A 23585-nucleotide genomic window follows, 5' to 3' on the forward strand; every position below is an offset into this window, starting at 1 on the left:
AACGCTAAAGGGTACCTAAACTGAGAATGATGTGGACGTTTCCTTTTGGACAATACCAGTTGCCTGGCAGCCCAACTGATCTCTTTGGCTGTAGTAAAGGCTGGATCACACACCTGAAACAAGCATGCAGCTAATCCAGTCTGACTTCAGTCAGAGAACCTGATCTCCATGCTTGTTCAGAGGCTGTGGCTAAAAGGATTAAAGGTACTCCGAGCTCATCTAAAAAATAAAAGTTGTACTCACCCGGGGCTTTTTCCAGCCCAGTGCTGGTCGGGAGGTCCCACGACGGCGTCCTGGCTCCTCTCCTACTCCCCGCTCCAGAATGGCTGACCGGCCGCAGCCCGGGCGACACTCGGCCGAGTGTCGGGCTGCTCCTTCCGCGTATGACGTCACACGCCGGCCGGCGTGAAAGTACTGCGCGTGCGCGATTAAAGCACGCATGCGCAGTACTGCCACGCCGGCTGCCGTGATGACGCTAGGCGGCCGGCGTGTGACGTCAGCCGCGTCATACGCGGAAGGAGCAGCCCGACACTCGGCCGAGTGTCGCCTGGGCTGCGGCCGGTCAGCCATTCCGGAGCGGGGAGTAGGAGAGGAGCCAGGACGCTGTCGTGGGACCTCCCGGCCAGCACTGGGCTGGAAAAAGCCCCGGGTGAGTACAACTTATTTTTTAGATGAGCTCGGAGTCCCTTTAAAGACACAGGATCAGTAGGAGAGTCAGGCAACTGGTATTATTTTAAAAGGAAAAATCCATATCCTCAGTTTAGGTTCCCTTTAAGGAGTTACAAGATGATACACTGATAAAATGTTCACAAATTGGTGGAAAAACAATCAACATACATGACAGAACCACCTCAGTTTCAAGTACCAAACAAATTAGATTAATTGAAGCTGTGTACCCACATCGTGATTTTCCCGACGACCGGCAATTTATTTTTTTAGCACAGAGCGGTTGTTTACGCTACGTCACAATATGGGCACGGGCGCACGATCACGCGAACATCACTTAGCATTGTGCGGCAAAAAACAACCGTTAAGGCAGATCTTTAGGATCCTCGACGACACCACGCAAAACACTGCAATCGCTTGACTTCCCGTTCGCGCCTGTCGTGTAACATCATGACGTCACGCATACCTGCCATCAGGAAGATGAATCGCTGGATCCATCTTCCTGGGTCGTTGCAGTGAGTATGAGTCTTTAAAGAAAACCTGAACAGAAAATTAAAAGTCAAAATAAACATACACAAGTCATACTTACCTCCTGTGCAGTCTACTCTTCAATCTCTTTCTCCCCTCCTGTGTCCCGTTTGTCCACTGTGATCAATGTAATTCTCTGTCCTCCATTCGAAAAATGGCCATTACCCCCTAACAGCTTTCTGGTCAGCACACTGTTAAACTGTAATATCGCCCACTTGAGCTATAGAGAAACCTGGACATTAACTGGCACATCAGTTGTCCTTTCAGCTGTAACTGACAGCAACTGATATATAACTGACAGTAACTGATATTTTAGTTGTGACAAAATGTTGTCAGAACTGGAAGGTATCGTTGTCAGAAGAAAATGGTGAGCTTCTGAGAGGAACTGATGGCAAGGTAACTATGTAATATTAATTTGAAGTTACCTCGTGTGTATTTGAAATCAGTTCAGGTTCCCTTTAAGGAATTCTTTATAGACTATAGAAAAGACTTACTTGAAAAACGCAATCAGAAGATTCACCATAATGATGTACTGTACAAAGAGGTAGACCGCTTGCAGAAATGGTGTCAGCCAGGTTCCAATACCACACAATTCTTTTACTTCTGAGTCGTTAGCACAAACTGTAAAAAGGTGGGAGTATAGATTAAAAAGTACAACCACTGACAGATCATACATTCCCAAAGCCTTAAGTGGGTTTGTCAGCCCAGACATTAATTTACAGGGGACGCAAGACTGCATTTGAGAAATCTTACTGTTCCTAAATAGCCACCCTCCGATTTGTGAGAGTGCTGCCCTTTCCCGTGCACATTCCCCAGGTAATGCAAAGAAGTCAATGCGCACAGCACATAAGGCACTTCCTCCCATCCCTTTTCACCAATCAAGAGGGTTGAATGAGTAGACAGGACACAGCATCACAGCAGGAGGAAAAGTGCATTGGGGTACAGATTTGAGAAACACATTTTCGTGGCAATAAGAGATTTAGCCACAAGAGGACGACACAGACAGCAGTAAATGGAGAAACAATATTCACGACTAGATAGGCACACCACAGTTCCAAGTTTGTCATCTGAAACAGGGCCTGTAGGTGTTGCTTCAGAAGACAAAGTTCTGGAGTGTGTAAAGAATAGTTGGTAGATAGTAGGTGGACTATCTTCTTGCCATTAGGAGGGGAGAGCCACCGTGTGCCTGTATTGTCACATGACAGAACATCACATTACCACGTCTTTCGCATACTGGATTTGGTTTTTGTTTGCTGTGGTAAACAACTGGGACAGACTAAGAAAAGTGCTTCCATTTCTAGGACTGCATTGGTGAGACCATCCCCTACATGCTAGCATGCATTTTTGTAGACTGCTTTCTCAGCCAGAGTCTCAACCAGCATAATCAGAAATAACTCACACATTCTGTAACTCTGCTTGGCTATAATTTAATAGGTGAATTTTCCCTTTGCCCTTCTTAAAGGATACCCGAAGTGACATGTAACATGAGATAGACATGTTTATGTACAGTGCCAAGCACACAAATAACTATGCTGTGTTCCTTTTTTTCTTTCTCTGCCTGAAAGAGTTAAATATCAGGTATGTAATTGGCTGACTTAGTCCTGACTCAGACAGGAAGTGACTACAGTGTGACCCTCACTGATAAGAAATTCCAACTATAAAACACTTTCCTAGCAGAGAATGGCTTTTGAGAGCAAGAAAGAGGTAAAAAGGGGAATTTATAATCAGTGGGGACAACTAGTTCAGCGTTTTATATCACGTTTTAGTTTAACTACTCTAGTGTTCGAACATCTACTCAGACTTTAATTAGACTTTAATTACATTTACCATTAAATGCTTGCAAATAAGTTAACATCCAAAAGCCTCAGTTTTTCTCATTCTGTTATTAGTTATAGATAACCAGTACCTACAATGTCATTACCCATGTTAATACACAAGAAAAGTTGCTCGGCACTCGACGAGTGGGAGAGGGACTTAAGTCCTTATACATACAGCATGAATCAAAAAATGGAAAAACCCATCCATCAGCACAGATGGCCTGGAATGTGCCAGAAGACTTGCTGCTGTAACACTAAAGGAAGGAACACTCAAGATAGTTGTGAGAGATGCAGCCCGGTCACCGTCTTCTTAATTGCCTTTATTCCCGTGCATTACAGCCATCAAAAGGAAACAAGTCCAACATGATTGTAAATCAAACCTGGTGTCGTGTTTGTGCTCTGGTGGATGGAGAAGAGGTAACCAGGGGATGATAGGATGGCACAAGTGCCGCGCTTGCTCACATGCTTGCCTTGGTCAAATGGCGGCACGTCAGAGCCTCAGAGATGAAACCTAGAGGCCCTGCCCAGCACGCTCGCCATTGGCTCATGGGCTGGAATTGCTTGGGGGTCAAGCTTAAAGGGGAACTGAAGCGAGAGTGATATGGTGGCTGCCATATTTATCTACTTTTAAATAATACCAGTTGCCTAGCTGTCCTGCTGATTTATTTGGCTATAATAGTGTCTGAATCACACTAGAAACAAGCATGCAGCTAATCTTGTCAGATCTGACAATAAGGTCAGAAACACTTAAACTGCTGCATGCTTGTTCAGGGGCTATGGCTAAAAGTATTAGCGGCAGAGGATCAGCAAGATAGCCAGGCAACTGGTATTGCTTAAAAGTAAATAAATATGGCATCCTCCACATCTCTCACTTCAGTTGCCCTTTAAGCGGTAATGATCTAAGGGAACTTTTAGAACCAGCGTGTACCAAACATTGTTAAAAATACAATCATGTTATAGTGAGACTACACAGTGAATAAAACTATTTTTAACCACAAAAACCACTCCTTGAAAAACGTGCTATGAAAAGTGTCAGTGCTGTTAGTTTGTTGCTATGGTGACCAATGCAAGGAACCCCTATCCTTCATTAAAACGCTACTTCATTTTATTAATCATTCACCTAAATTAAAACTTAGGTGCCACATCAAACGTGCAACCCATAGCCAGTACAACATAGATTAATAGCAACAGAGGAGAGGAATATCGTCCCTTCATTCCTCCATTCCCCCCCCCCCCCACACTCAACGGATAAAGATTGCACAAATCCAGTCGTGTATGGGGGTCACGGAGCGCTCCCACATAAGCATGCAAATTTCTATAAGCCGTGCAGCACACGGCTTCTATTCCCACTTTACAACAACAGGTTGGCGGTTCTATAACTTCAGGCGTATGCTGCACAACATATAGAAATTTGCATGTTTATGTGGGAACGTTCCGTGTCCCCCATACATGGGACGGCAATTGCGCGATCTTTGTGGATCATGCTGGATATGTTTCCTTTTGATCCCTGTTATGCTGTAATGCACAGGAAAAAAGGCAATTAAGAAGACCGTGCCTGGGCTGCATCTTTGTGCACAATCACTACCCTTCAAGTCCAGTAATTGCTCATGTTTATATAATCTGTTTTCAATAAAAAACATGATGTAAAATTAATTTTAAGACTGAATATGTATTTACCATCAATTTCATATGCATACACCTCTCCAAAGATCATCCAGTAGGGCTGAAAAACGATGTCCCTTGCAAGTTTCCAAGTAGGTCCTTCATGTGGGTAGAGAATGGCTTTCCTTGGAACACCAAAACTCAGAAGAACCACAGCCATGATGACAACTATGTAGAACATGTTTGCAACCTTAAATAAATAAAAAATAAAGAGTTGTAAATTAACAATAAACGCACAACTAAAGTTTTTTATATTTTCCTAAATAAAGAGAACACTGAAATATGATTTCCTCAATTAAGCTGCCACATCTATTAACTTACCATTTTGCCAATCATCATAACATATGGTCCAGCCTGCTGATTAACTGCCAAAAAATCCAGTAGCCTGACATACCAGAAAATTATATTGAGACAGTAAATTAATCTTCCACCGAGTAATAGGTAATCGCCATAGTCTGGTTCTTCTGGAACAGTTTCATTCTTGGTAGGATCCCGATGCAAAGGGATTTCTGCATCATACTTGTATGCTGCAAGCCTTAGTCCACAGCCAACAAAGAAAGTCATGATGGCCATTGTATCTGTGATGTTAAAATAGTCACCAAACCACACTTTTATTTTCTGGTTAACTTTGCCAGCTTCGGACATAAATATCTGCAAAACAAGAGGCAAGATTGTGCAACAATTTTTCTTTTTCCTTCAACAAAGCAAAATACATACTTTAAATATAAAAATACATACGGTACTTTAAATATAAAAACATTACAGCTAAACATGAATCCTGAGGTACCAACGGACATGACATGGCAGCTCAGCTGGGGGAGTTTGGATATTTTAGGTTGGGGGAGTACTACTACAATGCAGTATTCAAGTCCCCGAACAGTATTCAAATTATTATTACAGATACCCACTCCCTCATAGTAAATAGTGACCTACTATCATGAAATGGCACCAAAGATGTGTTATCACCATCTAACCTATTTGATGAGAAATGATCAAATATTAAACGAACGTTTCTTCAACAGGTGTACAAGCAAATTGTGTAAATTAAGTTACCAGTACCTATAGAGGCACAGTGTATTAAACAGCAATGTCTTACACAACAATTGCATTGCAGTGTCTAAGTAAGACATACATTGTGGAAAATAAGTATTGACCAATTCAATGTTCTTCTCAGTGAACATTTTTCTAATGGGGCTATTACAAGAAATTTAGACTAGAAGTCAGTAACAACCCAAGTAATTCACACATACAAATAAACTGAAACAAGTCCATAAATTAGGTGTAGAAAAGTAGAATGACACAGGGAATAAGCATTGAACATATGAAGAATAGAGGGCCAAAAAAGGCATGAGCTTGCCGAATATGTTCATGTGGTCATATTCCCGTCTTTGTACGAGCTTGACTGCAGTGCACAGGCTTTTCCTTCCATGTGTGAGCGGCTACGTGCTACAGTGCAGGCCACCTTGTAGCCTGTGCGCTGTGGCTGCTCTGATAGAAGGGGTCCCAGCATGCTGTGGGCTACAGAAGCACCAGAGAAGTCTCTGTATCACCCAGGGGCTTACCTCTACTGAGGTAAGTATATAATGTTTGATTTTTTCCCTCACAGGTTTACTTTGAGATAAAATTAAGGTAGACATTTCATCTAAATAATGATCCCAAACACAAATAAAGGTATTTTTTCCATTTTGTGATTTCCTTTTTTTCACTGTACTTAATAATTACAACCCCTAATTTGCAAAATAATATACAATTAATGCACACAGATTGTAAGCTCGCAAGGGCAGGACTCTCTCCCTTTTGTGTCTTGGAAATCATTATACATTTTATTCATCATGTTACTTTTATCACTGTCATTACCACTTCTGTATTTTGTATTCTGTATGCTGTATCATTTTTTTGTATTTTGTCACCAATTATGTATCTTGTATATTAGTGTACACCATTGTCTGTATTATGTACCCCATGTTTGTTTCTTACTTTGTACAGCGCCACAGAATATGTTGACGCTTTATAAATTAATAATAAGAATATATAATATATAATATCCTCTGCTCTTCCATCTTGGTGTGGTATGCTGGCGCCACTGTCAATGATAGGAACAAACTACAGAGGGTCATCAGGTCAGCAGAGAGGATCATTGGGTGCCCCTCCCCTCACTTGCCCTACTACACAGAAAAAGACTAAAAACCAGGGCACTGAGGATTGCAAATGACTCCTCACACCCTGGCCACCGCTACTTCAGCATACTGCCCTTGGGACGAAGACTACGAGCCATCTCCACTAAAATCACGAGACATAGGAACTCGTTCTTCCCCTCGGCAGTCAACCTCCTAAACTCCCTCCACGTTCTACCATCAAAGCAAACGTCGACGAGCGGCGAGGCCGGCGGCGCTACGGCTGAATAGCCGACCAGCCCACAAGACTAACTGACTTTCGACATCGTAGGGACACACTGGGATTGAAATGTTTTTTACAATGTTGTGTTAATCTGATTTTGCCTTCTATGCACTCTCTCTCTTTCTTTCCTCCTTCCTCTTTCTATGCACTCTTCCGGAGCCATTGTATTGTATTGTATTGTGCCAAAAACAATTCCGGGCATGTCCCCTCATGCTTGGCGAAATAAAATGATTCTGATATAAAAAGCTAAGTTCTTAACATAACAATTTATGTATTCTCTTTCAAAGTCCATCACTTCGCCTTTTTTTTTTTTTTTACAAGTTCTTTTAATTTGGTATCTATGGGGGGTCAGAAAGGGGTTAATGGGATTTTCATTTAGATGTGTAGGATTATTTTTCAGTGAACAAATACACGGTAATCATGTAGTGCACTTTTATATTTGTTCACTAGATGGCGCCTTCCTGCGTAAAAAGCTGAACCACAGCTTTCTTTGAAAAATTAAAAGTAAAGGTTAGGTGTATTGAAAATAAAAGTTGGATGTTTTATTTTTTTATTCTATTTTTTTTTTTTTTTTTTTTTTACAGTTTTTCAAGGAATAATCTCTGCTGTTCACCAACATATGTTCCCATTCAACAACCTGTCCTCTGATGGCTAGAGGGGGGGGGGGGGGGGGGGGGGTAAGCGTGTGCACGCTCCACCCATAGAAGGCAGAAGAGTATCTATATACACATACACACTGCCTTAAAAATTACTAAGTGCTTAAGGTAGACTAACGGTCTTGTGTCATTGCTCAGATTTCTGATTATATGGTGATCTGCAGAATCACCAATAATACAGACGCTATACCTGATTATGGGTGATCTGCAGAATCACCAATAATACAGACGCTATATCTGATTATGGGTGATCTGCAGAATCACCAATAATACTAGTATAGCAGACAAGGAGCAAAGAGTGTAGTGATTGGTGCAACCGTAACTTTAATGGTTTAAAGAGACCTTACCGTACAACCTCCAGCAAGCTGGAGAAACAATACTGAAGAGGCTGAATCTCCCGAGGAGCGGGTGATTCAGAATATACTGTAGGCAAATGAACACCTGAGGGGCGGGTGAGTCAGACTGTATTGCAGCCTACGAGACACAGTAATACTACAATGACAGGTTACCTAATGAGCAGGTAATTAAGGCTAAACTAAAGCCTAGCAGAACTGCTTCACCAGCGGAGCTGGCGTAGTTAACACCTCACCAGTGGCGAGGGCCTACTGGTGAGTAGAATGGTCAGGCAGGCAAGGTTCAGCAACAGAGAGGTAAGTATCAGTACAGAATCGTGAGACAAGAGAGTAATCGGTAATCAGGCAGAGGTTCAGCAACAGGAAGGTACGAATGAAACAAAGAGCAGAGTAGGTGTTTACTGTCATGTTCCCATTGATATATATGGTAAAATACATGAGGGTGCTTCGTCTCTGGTTCTCTATAAAGAGAACCCGACCCGAAACTCAGGTTCACATACTTGTCTAAGGAGAGGGAAGGCTCTGGATCCTGACACATCCTCTGGTCCTCCACCGTTGCCTGGGACCCTCCAACTGATCAAAGCCATGCTATTCTTCTGGCAAAAGCACGGGAATACTGCGACTGCATGCCCGCACAGTAGCACAGAGCTGCTCATGCACGAGCTTTGGCTCAGGTACACGTTAAAAGGAGGTTCATAATAGAGTGTGCAGTTGGGGGTAGCTCCATTACTCACCTGGGTTGGGTTGAGTGCCCTTACTTACCTATGGGGCGCTGCTCCTGTTTCCTTAAGGAGAATTGAATTTTAAATATTTTTAGTTCCAGCTGTTCAGTTGTCTTTAAAGGTTAGTAATTCATGAAGCTAGCATTTCTGTGTCTGCAGTAGCATGCATGCACCAACTGTACTCCAGCTTGGGGCAACCTCAGTCAACCATTACTTTTAAAACAATGTATTTTAATTTTATAAATATGAAAATAGCTCATTCTGTAAACGACACCAACCTCCCGAATCTTTTCCACTGCATATGTAAAAATGTAAGAGATGACAAGCCATTCTTGAACAGAAGGTAAGGGTTGAATCTTCACCAAAACAACAAAGGTGAAAAGCATGAGAAATGCCAAGTAGAACAACTAAAGAAGGAAATAGAAAGTTACAATTTTAAAATGCATCCACATAAACAAGGGTCATCAAAGTTAATGCAAAGAGAAACACATACTATTGACAATAAAAGAAATACAAATAGGGATGGTCAATGAAATGCTAATAATTCAGATTTGATGTAAAATTTAAAGAGAACCCGAGGTGGGATTCAATTATGTTAGTGGGGCACAGAGGCTGGTTGTGCACACTAACACCAGCCTCTGTTGCCCCATGGTGTGCCTCCAGGACCCCCCTGCCCGCTGCTATACCCCCCGCAGTGCCAGCGACACACAGCCTGTCGCCAGCACAATGTTTACCTATGCGGTGTCAGTCAGCGCCGCTCCCCCGCCTCCTCTGTATCGGCGCTACCTGCCCGGGTCCCTTCCCTCCAATCAGCCGGAGGGAAGGGACACGGGCGGGTAGCGCTGATACAGAGGAGGCGGAGGAGCGGCGCTGACTGACACCGCATAGGTAAACATTGTGCTGGCGACACGCTGTGTGTCGCTGGCACTGCGGGGGTTATAGCAGCGGGCAGGAGGGTCTTGGAGGCACACCATGGGGCAACAGAGGCTGGTGTTAGTGTGCACAACCAGCCTCTGTGCCCCACTAACATAATTAAATCCCACCTCGGGTTCTCTTTAATGGTACTTGCACGCAACTTGTAATTTGACCAACCAAATCCACAACTGCATTTGATTTGGTTTATTTACAAGGCGAATTATTCTGCATCCACTGCACATAAGTTGCATCAACTCAGAATTGTTAGTATTTGATTAATTATCCTGTTATACAAACTATACAAACTCATTGAATGAACATCTACAATGAACATATTTCATCAAAAAGCTTTCTGCAGTAATGTCTGGTTAAACTATATATATATATATATATATATATGTATATATATATATATATATATATATATATATATATATATATATATATATATATATATATATATATATATATATATATATATATATATATAAAACATAAATTACCTTTAGAATTACCATTTTACACTCTACAGCCAGCTATGATTGTATAACATTGCCAGAAGTACAACTATGATGACTCAACCCTGTTGTACAAAACAACCTCAGGTCCCCATCATCTAGCTACATACACTTCGAATTTTCATTTGCCAAATTGACTATACATGGCCACTTGAGTCAAATGTTAATTATGTACAAGTGTCACTGGTTTTTCCTTCAGCAAACCATGTGGATGGATAACGATTTTTTTACATAATGTGTTTATAAAATCATAGGCAGCAGGAAGCCACTTGCATGTCCTACCCATGAAGCCATTTGCAAGTCCCATCCGTTCCCTCTCCACAGAGCAGTACAGCAGCCAAAACAACTTATGCAAACAGCAATCAAACAAAATTGTTGCCTATAAAGTATGTTTTGATTGTTGCCTATCCACAGACCATTTAGGTACAGTTGCATCCATGCCCCGAATCCCCACCAATCCAGCCGCTTTACATACCAAGCCTTGTTCCAGCAATGGCTGCAGTTTCCTCGCACAGCTCTGTTATTATCGGGTATGTGGAGGATTGGGACAGACATGACATTGCTCAGTCCCGATCCTCCCCATACTGGAGAATACCGGAGCTGTGCAGGGAGACTGCAACAATCGCTTGAACAAGGCTTGGTATGTAAAGCGGCTGGATTGGGGGGTGTAGGGGCAAAAACATTAGCTTCCCTATTGCTGTCTACATTTACTTGAGACCCCCCCCCCCCCACCTATTTAAATCATACCGGGGCACTCCTATGCCTAGCCAGCCTATACTGAGGGACACCTGTACCTACCTAGCCTATACTGGGGGACACCTGTACCTACCCAGCCTATACTGGGGGGACATCTATACCTATCTAGCCTATACTGGGGGACACACCTGTACCTACTTAGCCTATATTGGGAAACACTTGTACCTAGCTAGCCTTTACTCGGGGATACCTGTACCTGGCTGGCTACCTACCTAGAATAATCAGGGCGACACAGACAGGTAATGTATAAATCAGCGTTGAGCAAACTACAACCCGCGCTGTTCATCTGCCCCATGCTGGCAGCGTGTGATATGCTAGCGTGTCATGTGACGATGTGCACATTACACCGTGACCATGGAGACGAGATGCATGAAGTGGCGAGTGTAAGTATTAACCCCCGTTAATCAACTGCCCGCAACTCTGCAGGGAGGGAGCGAGTAGGAGGCCAAAAATGATAGGAATGCAACCTGGGCCACATACAGTTTACAATGTACATGTAGGCAGACCGGGCACTGTCAAATTCACTGTTTTATTCTTCGCTTCATGCCATGAGCAAAGCATACAAAGCAGTCATTATTGAATAAATGCATCAAACCTGGCTTGTAGACGGTGTGGGGGTGTTCAGGATCCGGGTGACCAGGGGAGGGGGTGATGAAAGGACGGCACTACAGCCGTTTCATGCCGGGCTGGCACTTGTTCACGTGCGTGTGTCCATACACAGGACACACGCACGTGAACAAGCGCCAGCCTGGCGTGAAACGGCTGTAGTGCCGTCCTTTCATCACCCCCTCCCCTAGTCACCCGGATCCTGAACACCCCCACACCGTCTACAAGTCAAGTTTGATGCATTTATTCAATAATGACTGCTTTGTATGCTTTGCTCATGGCATGAAGTGAAGAATAAAACAGTGAATGTGACAGTGCCCGGTCCGCCTACATGTACTTTGTTCCTAGATTATGTTTCCTATGTAATACAGCCGGCAGCACGTCCCATAGCACATTCTAAGTGCCGCATACAGGTGTTTGGGGTAATCTTTATATTATATGCCGGAGGTGCAGGTCAGAACTCTCGCCCCCATCAATTCATAAACTGAGTGCCGAGTTTTTTCTTCTACAGTGTACTGGTACATACAGTATACCCAGGCCTGGTATAAATGCACACATGGGGGTACATTTATACACCCGGGGGAAGGGGAGCCTTTTAACTCGATTGAAGTCTTTCAGTATTAATTTTGGAGTAATTGGGGATTTGAGTGCCTTAGACCACTTTTTTGCTGGGCCAAGTAAAGTGGTTTGTCGGATTACTCTGCCTAGTTTGGCTTTGTTAAATGATAATGACTTTAACAGTTTTAGATAATAGCAAATACACCATTTTTTGTCAAATAAGACGCTTCATAATACGCACCTAGGTTTAGAAAGCAAAAACCAAGTAAAAAAAAAAAAAAAAAAACACTAAACCTGATGCGTACATGTTCCAGGAGCATCTTGTACATGTTGTCTCCCAAATGGTTTGCTCCATGTCTCCCCATGTCTCCTCCTGTGCCCCCCCAGTGTCCTACTGTATCCTCCTGCATCAGTAAGAGCTTTTAAAATCTCTAGCGTTTAAATCTGTTAAATTGAGCCCATTGCACGTACTGCTCACAAACAATAGTAACTTCTTTACCTTATTCATTGACTTGTACAAGAGAGAAAATAGGTTTATTCATCTAAAATGTTTATGGGCCTCACCTGTGCTGAGTCTTAGGTTTTCTAGGTTATTTACATTGTCAAACAAAAAATCAAATTATATCTTCAATATACTCACAGTGTTGAACCAAAATTTCACTATTGGGGCATGGTAGAATGCATAGAACTTCTGCGTTATAGGAAGTCTTCGGGTTCTTGTCTGATTCTCCATTTCATTCTTAACTTCTGTACTGTCAAAAACCTCAACCTCTCTAAATACATTCTAAAAAAATAAATAAAACAAAGCAAACAGAGTATTAAATATTACTAGCACTCAATCTTCCTATGTAATATAATAAAAACAAATATCATCAGGGATGCATTGTTCTCTAGACTTCAGGTAAGCAACTGCTAATGTGCAAGTTTCAACTGCATACCTGCAAGCAAGTGCTTCAAAACTGGGTCCCTACCAGAGTCATTAAGGGTATTGAGTGGTAAGGCAGGAAAGGATCCCAGGGAATAGTGACCAGGCTTAAAAGGACAACTGAAGTGAGAGGGATATGGAGGACTCCATATTTACTTCCTTATAAGCAATACCAGTTGCCTGGTATTGCTCTTACATGTACCCACAGTTAGACTGCCTCAGGCCCATTCAATGTTCTTTGTTCTCGTCTGCACCCTCTACAAGTCTTCTTACTAAGGACTAGTTTTGATTTCTATTTAACAGGTACTCTATAGCTATATATTACGTTTAGTTAAAATGCATCTCCTGTGTTCTTAACAAAAACACAGATACGCAAATGCTTAAAAAGTAGAATGTCCTAACACATTGTCTGTTTAATAAGATTCACTGGGACCCCGTATCAGCTGGGTTCAGGTGCAGAGACCTGACCTTTGCAGAAAATGGCCCTGGCCTTTTCTATATCAGATACAGAAAAGGCAGAGGTCTTTTTAGACTTACCATGGCAATATCTTCTGTCAACTGCTGGAAGTTATTCTCGCTGTCATCCATGGTCATTTGATGGGCATCCTGAGACTGTGGGATGTGGGCCATTTCAGCCTTGGTTTTATATTCAAGCATAAGGATTGTAGGCGGGACCAAAATACTCAGTATAACCTTAAAAACACATAATACACCAATGAAAACAATTTGTACAATAAGCAGGGCTCAAAAGTCAGTCTGCAAACAAAGATTACAAAATGGCATCTGACATAGGCTACAATGAAGTGCAGGGGTGTTTGTTTCACCTCTTAGTCATTTTGCCTCCACATGCCACTTTGGCAAAACCTGTGGCCACAATGCAATTCAATGAGCTGTGAATCATCGCTTATTTTTGCCACTGACAACTGAAAGCTTACGATCTTGACCTTAGGTCAAGCATTCATCACCATCATAAACAAAATAATAATAATAATATACACTTTTATAAACATTGCATTAGAAACGCTGCTGATGTTTAAGGAAGTGTTCACATGTATGCATGTGAATTCTGTATGCGTTTTTTCATTTCTTTGCACGTTTTATACCATTTTTCAGATTGCAATGTTTTTGTGTACACCTGTGAAGTTCATTTATATGAGAATACATATAAATTAACTTCAAGAACTGATACAAATTCAATTATATTGTGTTTCCATTGACTTACATACAATAAATGCAAATCGTACATGGAAAAGCAACAGTGTGATATAAAAACACAGAAAAATCATGAAACACAAGTTAAATAAGAAAACCACAGGTAAAAACCCATTGAAATACAACAGATGTGTATAGTATGATAAATCAGAGAACAAAAATTGTGAATAGGGATTTAAATAAGATGCATATAATTCTGAGTTGATGCAAATATTTATGGTAGTTTTATGAAGCTTGAAATGGACCAAAAGTAGCAGCAGCATTTGATAGGTCAATTTTCAAGCTGCATCAATCGGCACTAAATTACTATAAAACTGTATGAATTATTTTGTGGTAAACGGTTATACAACTAATGAAACATCATGGAGCTTGACATTAATCACCTTGACAGTCTTGACAAGGTTTTGCCTATGAAACTACATGACATTTTATCAATGTCCCAGACTGGAATGCTGGAGTCCAGGCCAAAGTAATCCAATCTAACCAAGGTCCAACAATATAATCCATAAGGATTTCTTAGCAAAACTGACCACTATTCAGTTTAAGCCTCACATTTAGATGCTAACTTTAACCACTTTGATGCAAACTAAGCCACTGAATGGGCACAATATTGTGGATAATCAGCAGCCTAGCTAGCAACAAAGTGAGCCTGATCAGAGGCTGTCTAGTCCTCTGAAGGCCTTGACATTATAAACATGGATCAAAAGCACTCTTATAGTAGTGCTGGATATGGCAGTCAAGTGGAAGAGGAGCTGCTGCCCGATTGCCACAGAACCTCAAACACTTACACAACTTCTGTTACTATTGATTTCAATGACCTATTACTTGGAGACTGAACTGAGGCCAATTAATTCAAAAATATGCATGGCAACTTGATATTTACCAGCCTGTCTGATTGTTCATTGATCAATAAAATGACAGTTCATCGGTTGTTTCAGTTTGGTTAGGTCAGTAGAAAAGTTTTCTTTGGAAGTGTTGGTCTATTTGGCATAGTAGACTACAGCCGAACAGAACCTAAAGCTCCATGCATACGCTTTGCGACAGGGGGTGTTAAGTCACCTCTGTTTGCCCAGTCATGTTCAGGCTATCACATACTTCCTCCTTCGCGAAGAAGTAAGAATGTGGAAGCTGGAACTACCATATTAAAATGCAAATGCCTAGCATTACAAAAGAAAATAAGGATACTGTATTATATTTACCGTACATCTGGTATATTGTATACAAACTAGAAAGCTTTTTGAAGACATGCAATGCTCAATACCATACCTTGTACCATGAATTCTTTCGCATATTTAATCTTCCCATCCACATATCAGATAACAACATCTGAGTACAAGTGTGGGCAACAAAATTGCGTAGCCTTGATGAAACCGCTATCTTCAGGCAGGTTGAATTGCTCCAGTTTTTCAGCTCATATGTGAGCAACTTCATTGCCATTGTTTCATCTTGTTTGAAGGCTTGATCAAGCAAATCTACTGCCAGTTGACCAAATTCACTAAGATAAAAAGGAGTTATTAACTGAGGTGAGAAGTGTAGCTTACAGCCAATTGGAATAATAGTAAATATAATAAACCAGGATAGGTTAAAAAAAATCCTGACAAAGATATGAAAATATATACAAAATGATTTTCAATATTTCTGATCTAAAGCGTACCTTATACATATTGTTCCTGATACACATCTTTGGCTGCTCCTACAAAGAAAACTTCCATTGCTCACTCAATTTGTACTTCTAGTGAAATGAGCAGGAATCCCACAAGTCATGGATTGCCAGCTCACCTTGAAACAAGTCACATTACAGATAGAAAACTGCTTTAATTTCCAAAATCATCACACCCAGATTTAAATAAAATTTTACACAGCACCTCAACTTGAAAATGAGGTGGCACTTTAGTACTTTACCATCCGCTAGGCCCCAAAAATGTGTTCTGTAGATAAGTCAATAAAAGTTTATTAAACCTGTGTATGTTTTCGGTTCCAAAACACTCCCTAGCACAAGAATAATGTAATTCTTTTATGTTCATTGCCATTTCCTTATTACATTTTTTTTGTTCTAGGTCTTTAGTTCAGCTTTCATTTTGTTTAAAGTTTTCTGACGTGTTTGCTCAAGAAAACAATGGAACTCAACTTTGCATAATTCACTAAGATCATGCTGGTGATAATAAGGCAAAAGAAAATTTACCACCACACATCGTTCGGTATTTTCAGTATTAATTCACAAAAGAAGCTTGCCTTATTAAAGAGAACCTGTACTGAGTAAAAATATTTAAAATAAACACATGAGGTAACTTCAAATGAACATTACATAGTTACCTCGCCATCAGTTCCTCTCAGAAGCTCGCCATTTTCTTCTTACAGTGATCCCTTCCAGTTCTGACAATATTTTGTCAGATCTGAAATATATCAGTTGCTGTCAGTAAAATATCAGTTGCTGTCAGTTATAGTTGAGAGGAAAACAGATGTACCAGGTAATGTCCATGTTTCCCTATGGCTCAAGTGGGCGATGTTACAGATTAACTGTGTGCTGACCAGAAAGCTGTTATGGGTAATGGCTATTTTTAAAATGGAGGACGGAAAATTCCCTTGATCATAGTGAACAAATAGGGTGCGGGACAGAAGAAAGACACTGAGGAGTAGACTACATGGAAGGTAAGTATGACTTGTGTATGCTTATTTTGACTTTTATTTTCAGTACAGGTTTTCTTTAAGGTGTAGAGATAAGTTTTCACAGTAAGAAAGTTATCTTATCACTTTAGTACTTAAAGAGACACTGAAGCGGAAAAAAAAAAATTACGATACAAATGATTTGTATGAATGCTAAGAAATAAAACTTTAGGAGCAGAGACATAAGTCTAATATTGTTTCCAGTACAGGAAGAGTTAAGAAACTACAGTTATCTATGCAAAATAGCCATTGAGCTCTACGACTTTCAAAGTCACAGAGAGCTCGGTCTTCTGAAGTTTTTTACCTGGAGCGTCTGGCACTGTATTGTTTTTTCTGCTGCAGAGAAAAGTTTAAAAAGTAACTAGCCTGCAAATATTAGAGAATGATGCAATGTTCTAAAAAATAAATAAATAAATAATACTACTATATAACTGAAAATAAACAGATAATATTTTCGTTGCTACTAATGTTCTAGTAATTATCTGTACTACACAACCAATTCATTATATCATAATTTTTTTCCCTTCAGTTCAGTCTTCCCTTTAAGTTACTGCCTCTGTAGTTATTTTCACATGCAGTTAATTAACAGCCTGTCTTTAACTATAGAACTCTGTAGTTATGTTAAGGATTGAAACGTTAACTTTAGAGGTCTCTCCTTAAAGAGAGGGGTTTAATGGCATTGTTCTGCCGCGGGAATGCAGCGTTTTAGCACTGCGGATATTGCTGAAGATAAATGTCAAATAAAAAGAGGAAGGCTTCAGACGCTCTAACTTAAAGTGAACCTAAACAGTGATATGGATGTTTCCTTTTGAACAATACCAGTTGCCTGGCAGTCATGCTGCTCTCTATGGCTGCAGTGGTGGCTGAATCACACACCTGAAACAAGCATGCAGCTAATCCAGTCTGACTTCAGTCAGAGCACCTGATCTGCATGCTTGTTGGCTGAAAGTATTAGAGACACAGGATCAGCAGGAGAGTCGGGCAACAGGTATTATTTTAAAAGGAAAAATCCATATCCTCAGTTTAGGTTCCCTTTAAAGACAGAAGAGTTAACTTTAGGTTTGCCTGCGGTAAATTGTTTAGTGAATACCACATGCCTTATCACCATGGTGATAACACTAGAAACAGCTCAGAAACGTTATTAAAGACAGGAGATAAGCTTCGTGAATTGAGGCCGATGTTCCCACAAGAAGACCCTTCATAGATGAACTGTGCAATACCTTGAATGTTCCTTCAGCTCCTCTGAGGTGTCATCTACAACATCACTCTGCTTTGCTTCATAGGCCATGGAACGGCAAAGTTTGCATGCTACAAGAGCTTTAGCCATGGACTCCTCCCCATGGTGCCAGAAGAAAAGAGCCATTTTCTGCCTTTTCATAAGCACTGCCCAGACTAACAGTTCATTAAATGGGTAAGGAAAGCGTTTCATTTCTGGATCATCAATGTCCACAATCTCTTCTCTGGTTCTTTTTTTCTTCCCCTCATCTGTGGAGGGATCCTGCTGACCAAGAAATGCAACATGAAGCACGTACTTGGAAGCAAAAAACGGACATACTGACATACCAGCAAATTATACAGAAGATATTTTAAAGAAAGCTTGTTGTGACGAAAAAAGAGTGATACTAACTTTTTTTTTTCTAAAACATGCTGATACTGTCAGTTATTTTTGAGTCACTGACACAGAAAAAGGAGGCCGATAGTAAAGAACTTCTGGCTTATCAGTAACTGTGAATGAGAGTTCTGGGGCTCTGCCTCAAGGTGCCCATACATCTAGCGATTTTTCTGTACGATCAACCATTCAATCAGATCATTTTATTGAATCGAGGGGGAATAGAGTGTGTTGCAGAATTCCCAATCAACGAAAAGTGGCTGATTTCATGTCGAATCGACCAGCTTAGTTGATCTCACAGGATGCAAGATATCAGTTGATTGCACAGGAATTGGCTACTGTTCATGCATCATAAGAAAAAAAAAAAAAAAAAAGACTTTAGCCCTTTCTGTGCTCCCTGAAAGTTAATCCAGTTAAAACTTCATGTTTTTTAGGATCTCAGTAAATTGTAAGGAAGAATATTGCTGTGCCTAATCTTTTAGGGTAAAGAGAGGCAGTTCTGAGATTTGAAACACTAACAATACTTATCAATGCTTCTTGTAGCACTTCCCTCTCAAACATGTTTTTATCTAGAAAAGCACTTTTCTCTGGTATGGTCATCCAGAAATCCAATGAAATTCAATTACAGTAAGTACCAGACAGATAGGTCCATCAGTTTGTAAAATAAAAAAAAATAAAAAAAAAGTATGTTTGTGATTATTACGTTGTCTGAAAAAAAAATGACATACATACATCACTCAGGGAATGCTGCAAGCAGGGCGACTGCGATGCTCTAGTGGGTCCCAGGCCTTACACTTCCTTATATTTCCATATTTGGTCTGGTAACACATTTTTCATAATCTGCATCTTAAAGGATACCCGAACTGAAATGTGACATAATGAGATAGACATATGTATGTACAGTGCCAAGCACACAAATAACTATGCTGTGTTCCTTTTTTTCTTTCTCTGCCTGAAACAGTTAAATATCAGGTATGCAAGTGGCTGACTCAGTCCTGACTCAGACAGGAAGTGACTACAGTGTGCCCCTAACAGATAAGAAATTCCAACTATAAAACACTTTCCTAGCAGAAAATGGCTTCTAAGAGCAAGAAAGGGGTAAAAAAATGGGAATTTCTTATCAGTGAGGGTCACACTGTAGTCACTTCCTGTCTGAGTCAGGACTGAGTCAGCCACTTACATACCTGATATTTAACCCTTTCAGTAAGAGAAAGAAAAAAAGGAACCCAGCATAGTTATTTGTGTGCTAGGCACTGTACATACACATATCTATCTCATTATGTCACATTTCAGTTCGGGTATCCTTTAAGGCAACTTTAAACTGACCCATCTGTCCACAGAACTTTATTCTAATATTCTCTGGCCTATTTGCCCAAGTCTCAAGTACTTACCCACTGTAGTCATGTCCCTTATTTTCAGAGGGTAGGTTTCACTCATTGGTCGAGATGGTCAATGAGATTCTAACAATTTCAAGATGATGCAAATGTATGCAACTATTAAATGGACCAATCCAAAATTATCAGCTACTGCATTTGGTAGGTCCAATTTTCAGCTATATATTTTTAAATCATGTCTAACTGAAGGTTGGAATTAGTATTTCTACTTACTGTAAAAAGAAACCAACAAAACAATGCACTTATATTTTCCATGACTGCAAGCAGCGAGATAGATCAAACAATGATTTTTCCAATGCCTGGCTCATTAAATATGCCATGGAATGCAGCCTTCACCAGCTTGCATCAGATCTAACCATAGAAGCCTCACACAGTTAAAGGAGGAGCTTAGGGTTACATACCAGATATTTACCGGCTGTGTCTGGAATCAAAGAGGAACCTAAACATTTTCTACTTCCCAACAAGTTGAGATCTAGCTAGATCATTTTAATCACTAATAGGGCTGCTTTATCGCTTAGGAGCTACACAGGAAATTCTTTTAAAACTAAATAGCTGGTTTGCCACTGAGGCACTCGCTTATACATCCACCTCCCCCTAAGGTTTTTATTTTAGTTAAACACTACTTCATAGAAAGGTGGCACAGAGGGTAGCATGAGGCAGAGGGTGAGGTATTCAGGATCACTTGTATGACCTTTCTGAAAGGCATAATACGCAAACGGGTGATTAGCTTGCCAGAACCAACGAAACACGGCATCCCGTCAGGAAAAGCCTGACATCTTTTGAGAGCAGTTGCATTACCCTTGGTTTGTAAGGCTGTGCAGTTTTGATAAAGTGATTGTGCCTCATCTTCTCCTTTTTATCTGCTCGGCTTCCAAATGATTCATGAGGCTTTCGCATTTGCGGGGTATTGCTTGAAGTATTTCTACCAGAGCGCTGAAAATAAAAATTGAAAAGCTTGTCAAAAGAGATCTTAAATATAAAAATGTAAATGGAAACCAGTTATGCATGTTCACCAAGTATAAATCATGCCCTACATAAGAAATATAATCATTAATGCAAAAGTATGGTACCAAGTGTACATCATTACAAGTGATCCTCTAAGGAGAAAAAAAAATAGAATCTGAAAATTTATTGAAAATCACATTTCAACAGTAACTGGTTCAAAAAGAGGATTAGGAAATAAATGTTTTTGAAGTCAGTGGTTTTACACTTACCCGGTTTCCTGCATGAAGGTTGTTATAAATAATTCTGAAGCGTTTCCTTGTGTAGATACATCTGTATGTTCCTCCCATGAGATATTCAATGACAAGGCCAACATCAATCAGTGTAATTTTATAATCTGGTGGAAGATTCCCCTGGCATCCACAAACAAGTTATAATAAATGTCAAGATATTACCATCATATAAAGCAACTGCTCAGAAAAGCTGTGCTAGCAAAAGTCTTACTCATATGGTTTTATCAATTGTTGTTATACCTGTCACGGTAACACTCAGCTCTATCCTCTACATAGATTGTATACCTTTCCGGATATCAGACCAAGTACATGTCAGCTGTGCAGTGCATCATGGTCAATGTTAATTTAACTAGTAACTCTTGTGCAGTTCCCCTTCCACAAAAAAAAAAAAAAATCTGCCACCATGCGTTTTTATAAAAAAAAAAAAAAAAAAAAACTTGACCTGCATAGCAGTTCAGCTGTTTGGATGAAATTTTAACTCTCCATGAAAAGACTTAAAGGCAGGGGTCACACTTGTCTTCCAGTTTCTACACTTTTCAGAAAACTGAAAGACAAATGTGACCTCTACCTTACAACAGCTAATGTAATTTATAGAGAAAACTGACAAATTGCGCAAGATGTCAGGTTTTTTTTTGCGTGCGAAATCTACATTCAAGTGTGACCTAGCTCATTGATTAACATGAGTTCTCAGTTGAAAACAGTTTTTCTGTGCAGAAAACGCGCACGAAAGTCGACAAGTGTGACCCCTGCCTTACTCTCGTGCTCTTGACAGCATGAAGCAGACTTGTAAGAATAAGTGCATGGAAAAATAGCTGATTTTTTTTAAATGTATTAATAGTAAAAGGAGATAGTTCATCAATATTTACAGATAAATGGAATGGGGGAAAAAAAACACTTTGCATGCCTGGGCCCAACACAATTTAGAAATCCTAATGACATGGACTTTCTTTGTGCCCTGTAGCTTACAGTCTCTGAGCACTCTGGGAAACCCTCTACCATATGATGACTGGTTGAGAGCAAGCTCCAGAATCGTAATGAGCTTTTTTTAAGTGGCAGGAAAATGAGTGTCCCAGTTTTCCAGCCAAACACTGGAAAAAAAAAAAAAAAAGGTTTTGGCTGAGAGAGTGTCAGGTCAACTACTGGATTATCCTTGGTGGTCATGCCTCCCCTTCCCCCTTTTAAACATTCTACGAACAATAATTTTTTGTTCCATATTTTGATGTGAGAACATGATACAACAAGCGTAGAAAATAATTACACAGTAACAAATAAGGAAAACTCAGTCACCTTACATGACAAGGTTAACAACCACTTGAGGACCACAGGTTTATACTCCCCTAGTGACCAGGCCATTTTTCACAATTCAGCACTTCGCAATTTTAAAGGGTTTATTGCTCGGTCATACAACTTCGCATACAAATTAATTTTACCCCCTTTTCTTGTAACAAATAGAGCTTTCTTTGGTGGTATTTGATTGCCGCTGCTAGTTTTATGGTTTTTAACATACAGATAAGTTAATTGGCTTCCCCCTTAATTTTCCCTGGGCCTAGACTAATGCTAGGTACACACCATACAATTTTCTGTAATGCTGGGTACACACGATACGATTTTCCGCTCTATTTTCCTCCCGATCTATTTTTCTGCTCAATTCTCTTATTTTTTCCATTCACTATGAGAAATCGAGCACAGAATCGATCGGAAGGAATATCGGACATGACAGGAATGATCTATCGGAAAAACGTATCGTGTGTACCCAGATTTACATGCCAGATAGATAGTTTCCAACATGTTGGAAATGATCTAACCATCTGTCTAGCAATTAGTCATTGTTCTACTCAGCAGGAGATAACCAGAAGACAATGCACCAGAGATAATGACCAGTCTCTACCAGTACTTTAAAGACTAACTCCAGTGAAAATAATGTAATAAAAAAAAGTGCTTCATTTTTACAATAATTATGTATAAATGATTTAGTCAGTGTTTGCTCATTGTAAAATCTTTCCTCTCCCAGATTCACATTCTGATATGTATTACATGGTGACATTGTTACTGTGGGCAAGTTATGTAGCGGTTTCTAGCTGTTCTGTCTGTTACAGACAGCTAATAACAGCTATTTCCTGTCTGTGAACATTGTTACATTGTGGCAGTTTGCCAGCAGTACCGCGGTATTCAGAGGTTCTTGTGGGAGGGGTTTCAGCACAAAATCAGTCACACAGCGCCCCCTGATGGTCTGTTTGTGAAAATCATTGTATTTCTCATGTGTAATGGGGTATCAGCTACTGATTGGGATAAAGTTCAATTCTTGGTTGGAGTTTCTCTTTAAAGTGGCCTAATGCTGGGGATACACGGGTCGACCGGCGGCTCGATTAGCCACCGGATCGACCCCAGCCGC

At 40.4% G+C, this 23585-nt stretch overlaps 1 protein-coding gene across 3 annotated transcripts in view; it reads right to left on the reverse strand.

The window, feature by feature from the left end:
• The window catches only part of TRPM7 (transient receptor potential cation channel subfamily M member 7), a 225448-nt gene that overhangs the window by 77325 nt on the left and 124538 nt on the right, over positions 1–23585 (reverse strand). For all 3 annotated transcript variants that reach the window (XM_068275395.1, XM_068275393.1, XM_068275392.1), the window contains 10 exons: positions 21173–21313; positions 20757–20891; positions 18176–18453; positions 15558–15786; positions 13617–13772; positions 12795–12938; positions 9080–9208; positions 4995–5324; positions 4689–4863; positions 1689–1815 (listed from right to left, as the gene is read on the reverse strand). In XM_068275395.1, the coding sequence (XP_068131496.1) occupies positions 1689–1815; positions 4689–4863; positions 4995–5324; positions 9080–9208; positions 12795–12938; positions 13617–13772; positions 15558–15786; positions 18176–18453; positions 20757–20891; positions 21173–21313 (1844 nt within the window). The remainder of the gene's footprint in view (positions 1–1688; positions 1816–4688; positions 4864–4994; positions 5325–9079; positions 9209–12794; positions 12939–13616; positions 13773–15557; positions 15787–18175; positions 18454–20756; positions 20892–21172; positions 21314–23585) is intronic.

The sequence above is a fragment of the Hyperolius riggenbachi genome, chromosome 3, assembly GCF_040937935.1.
Source record: "Hyperolius riggenbachi isolate aHypRig1 chromosome 3, aHypRig1.pri, whole genome shotgun sequence".
Lineage (NCBI taxonomy): Eukaryota > Metazoa > Chordata > Amphibia > Anura > Hyperoliidae > Hyperolius > Hyperolius riggenbachi.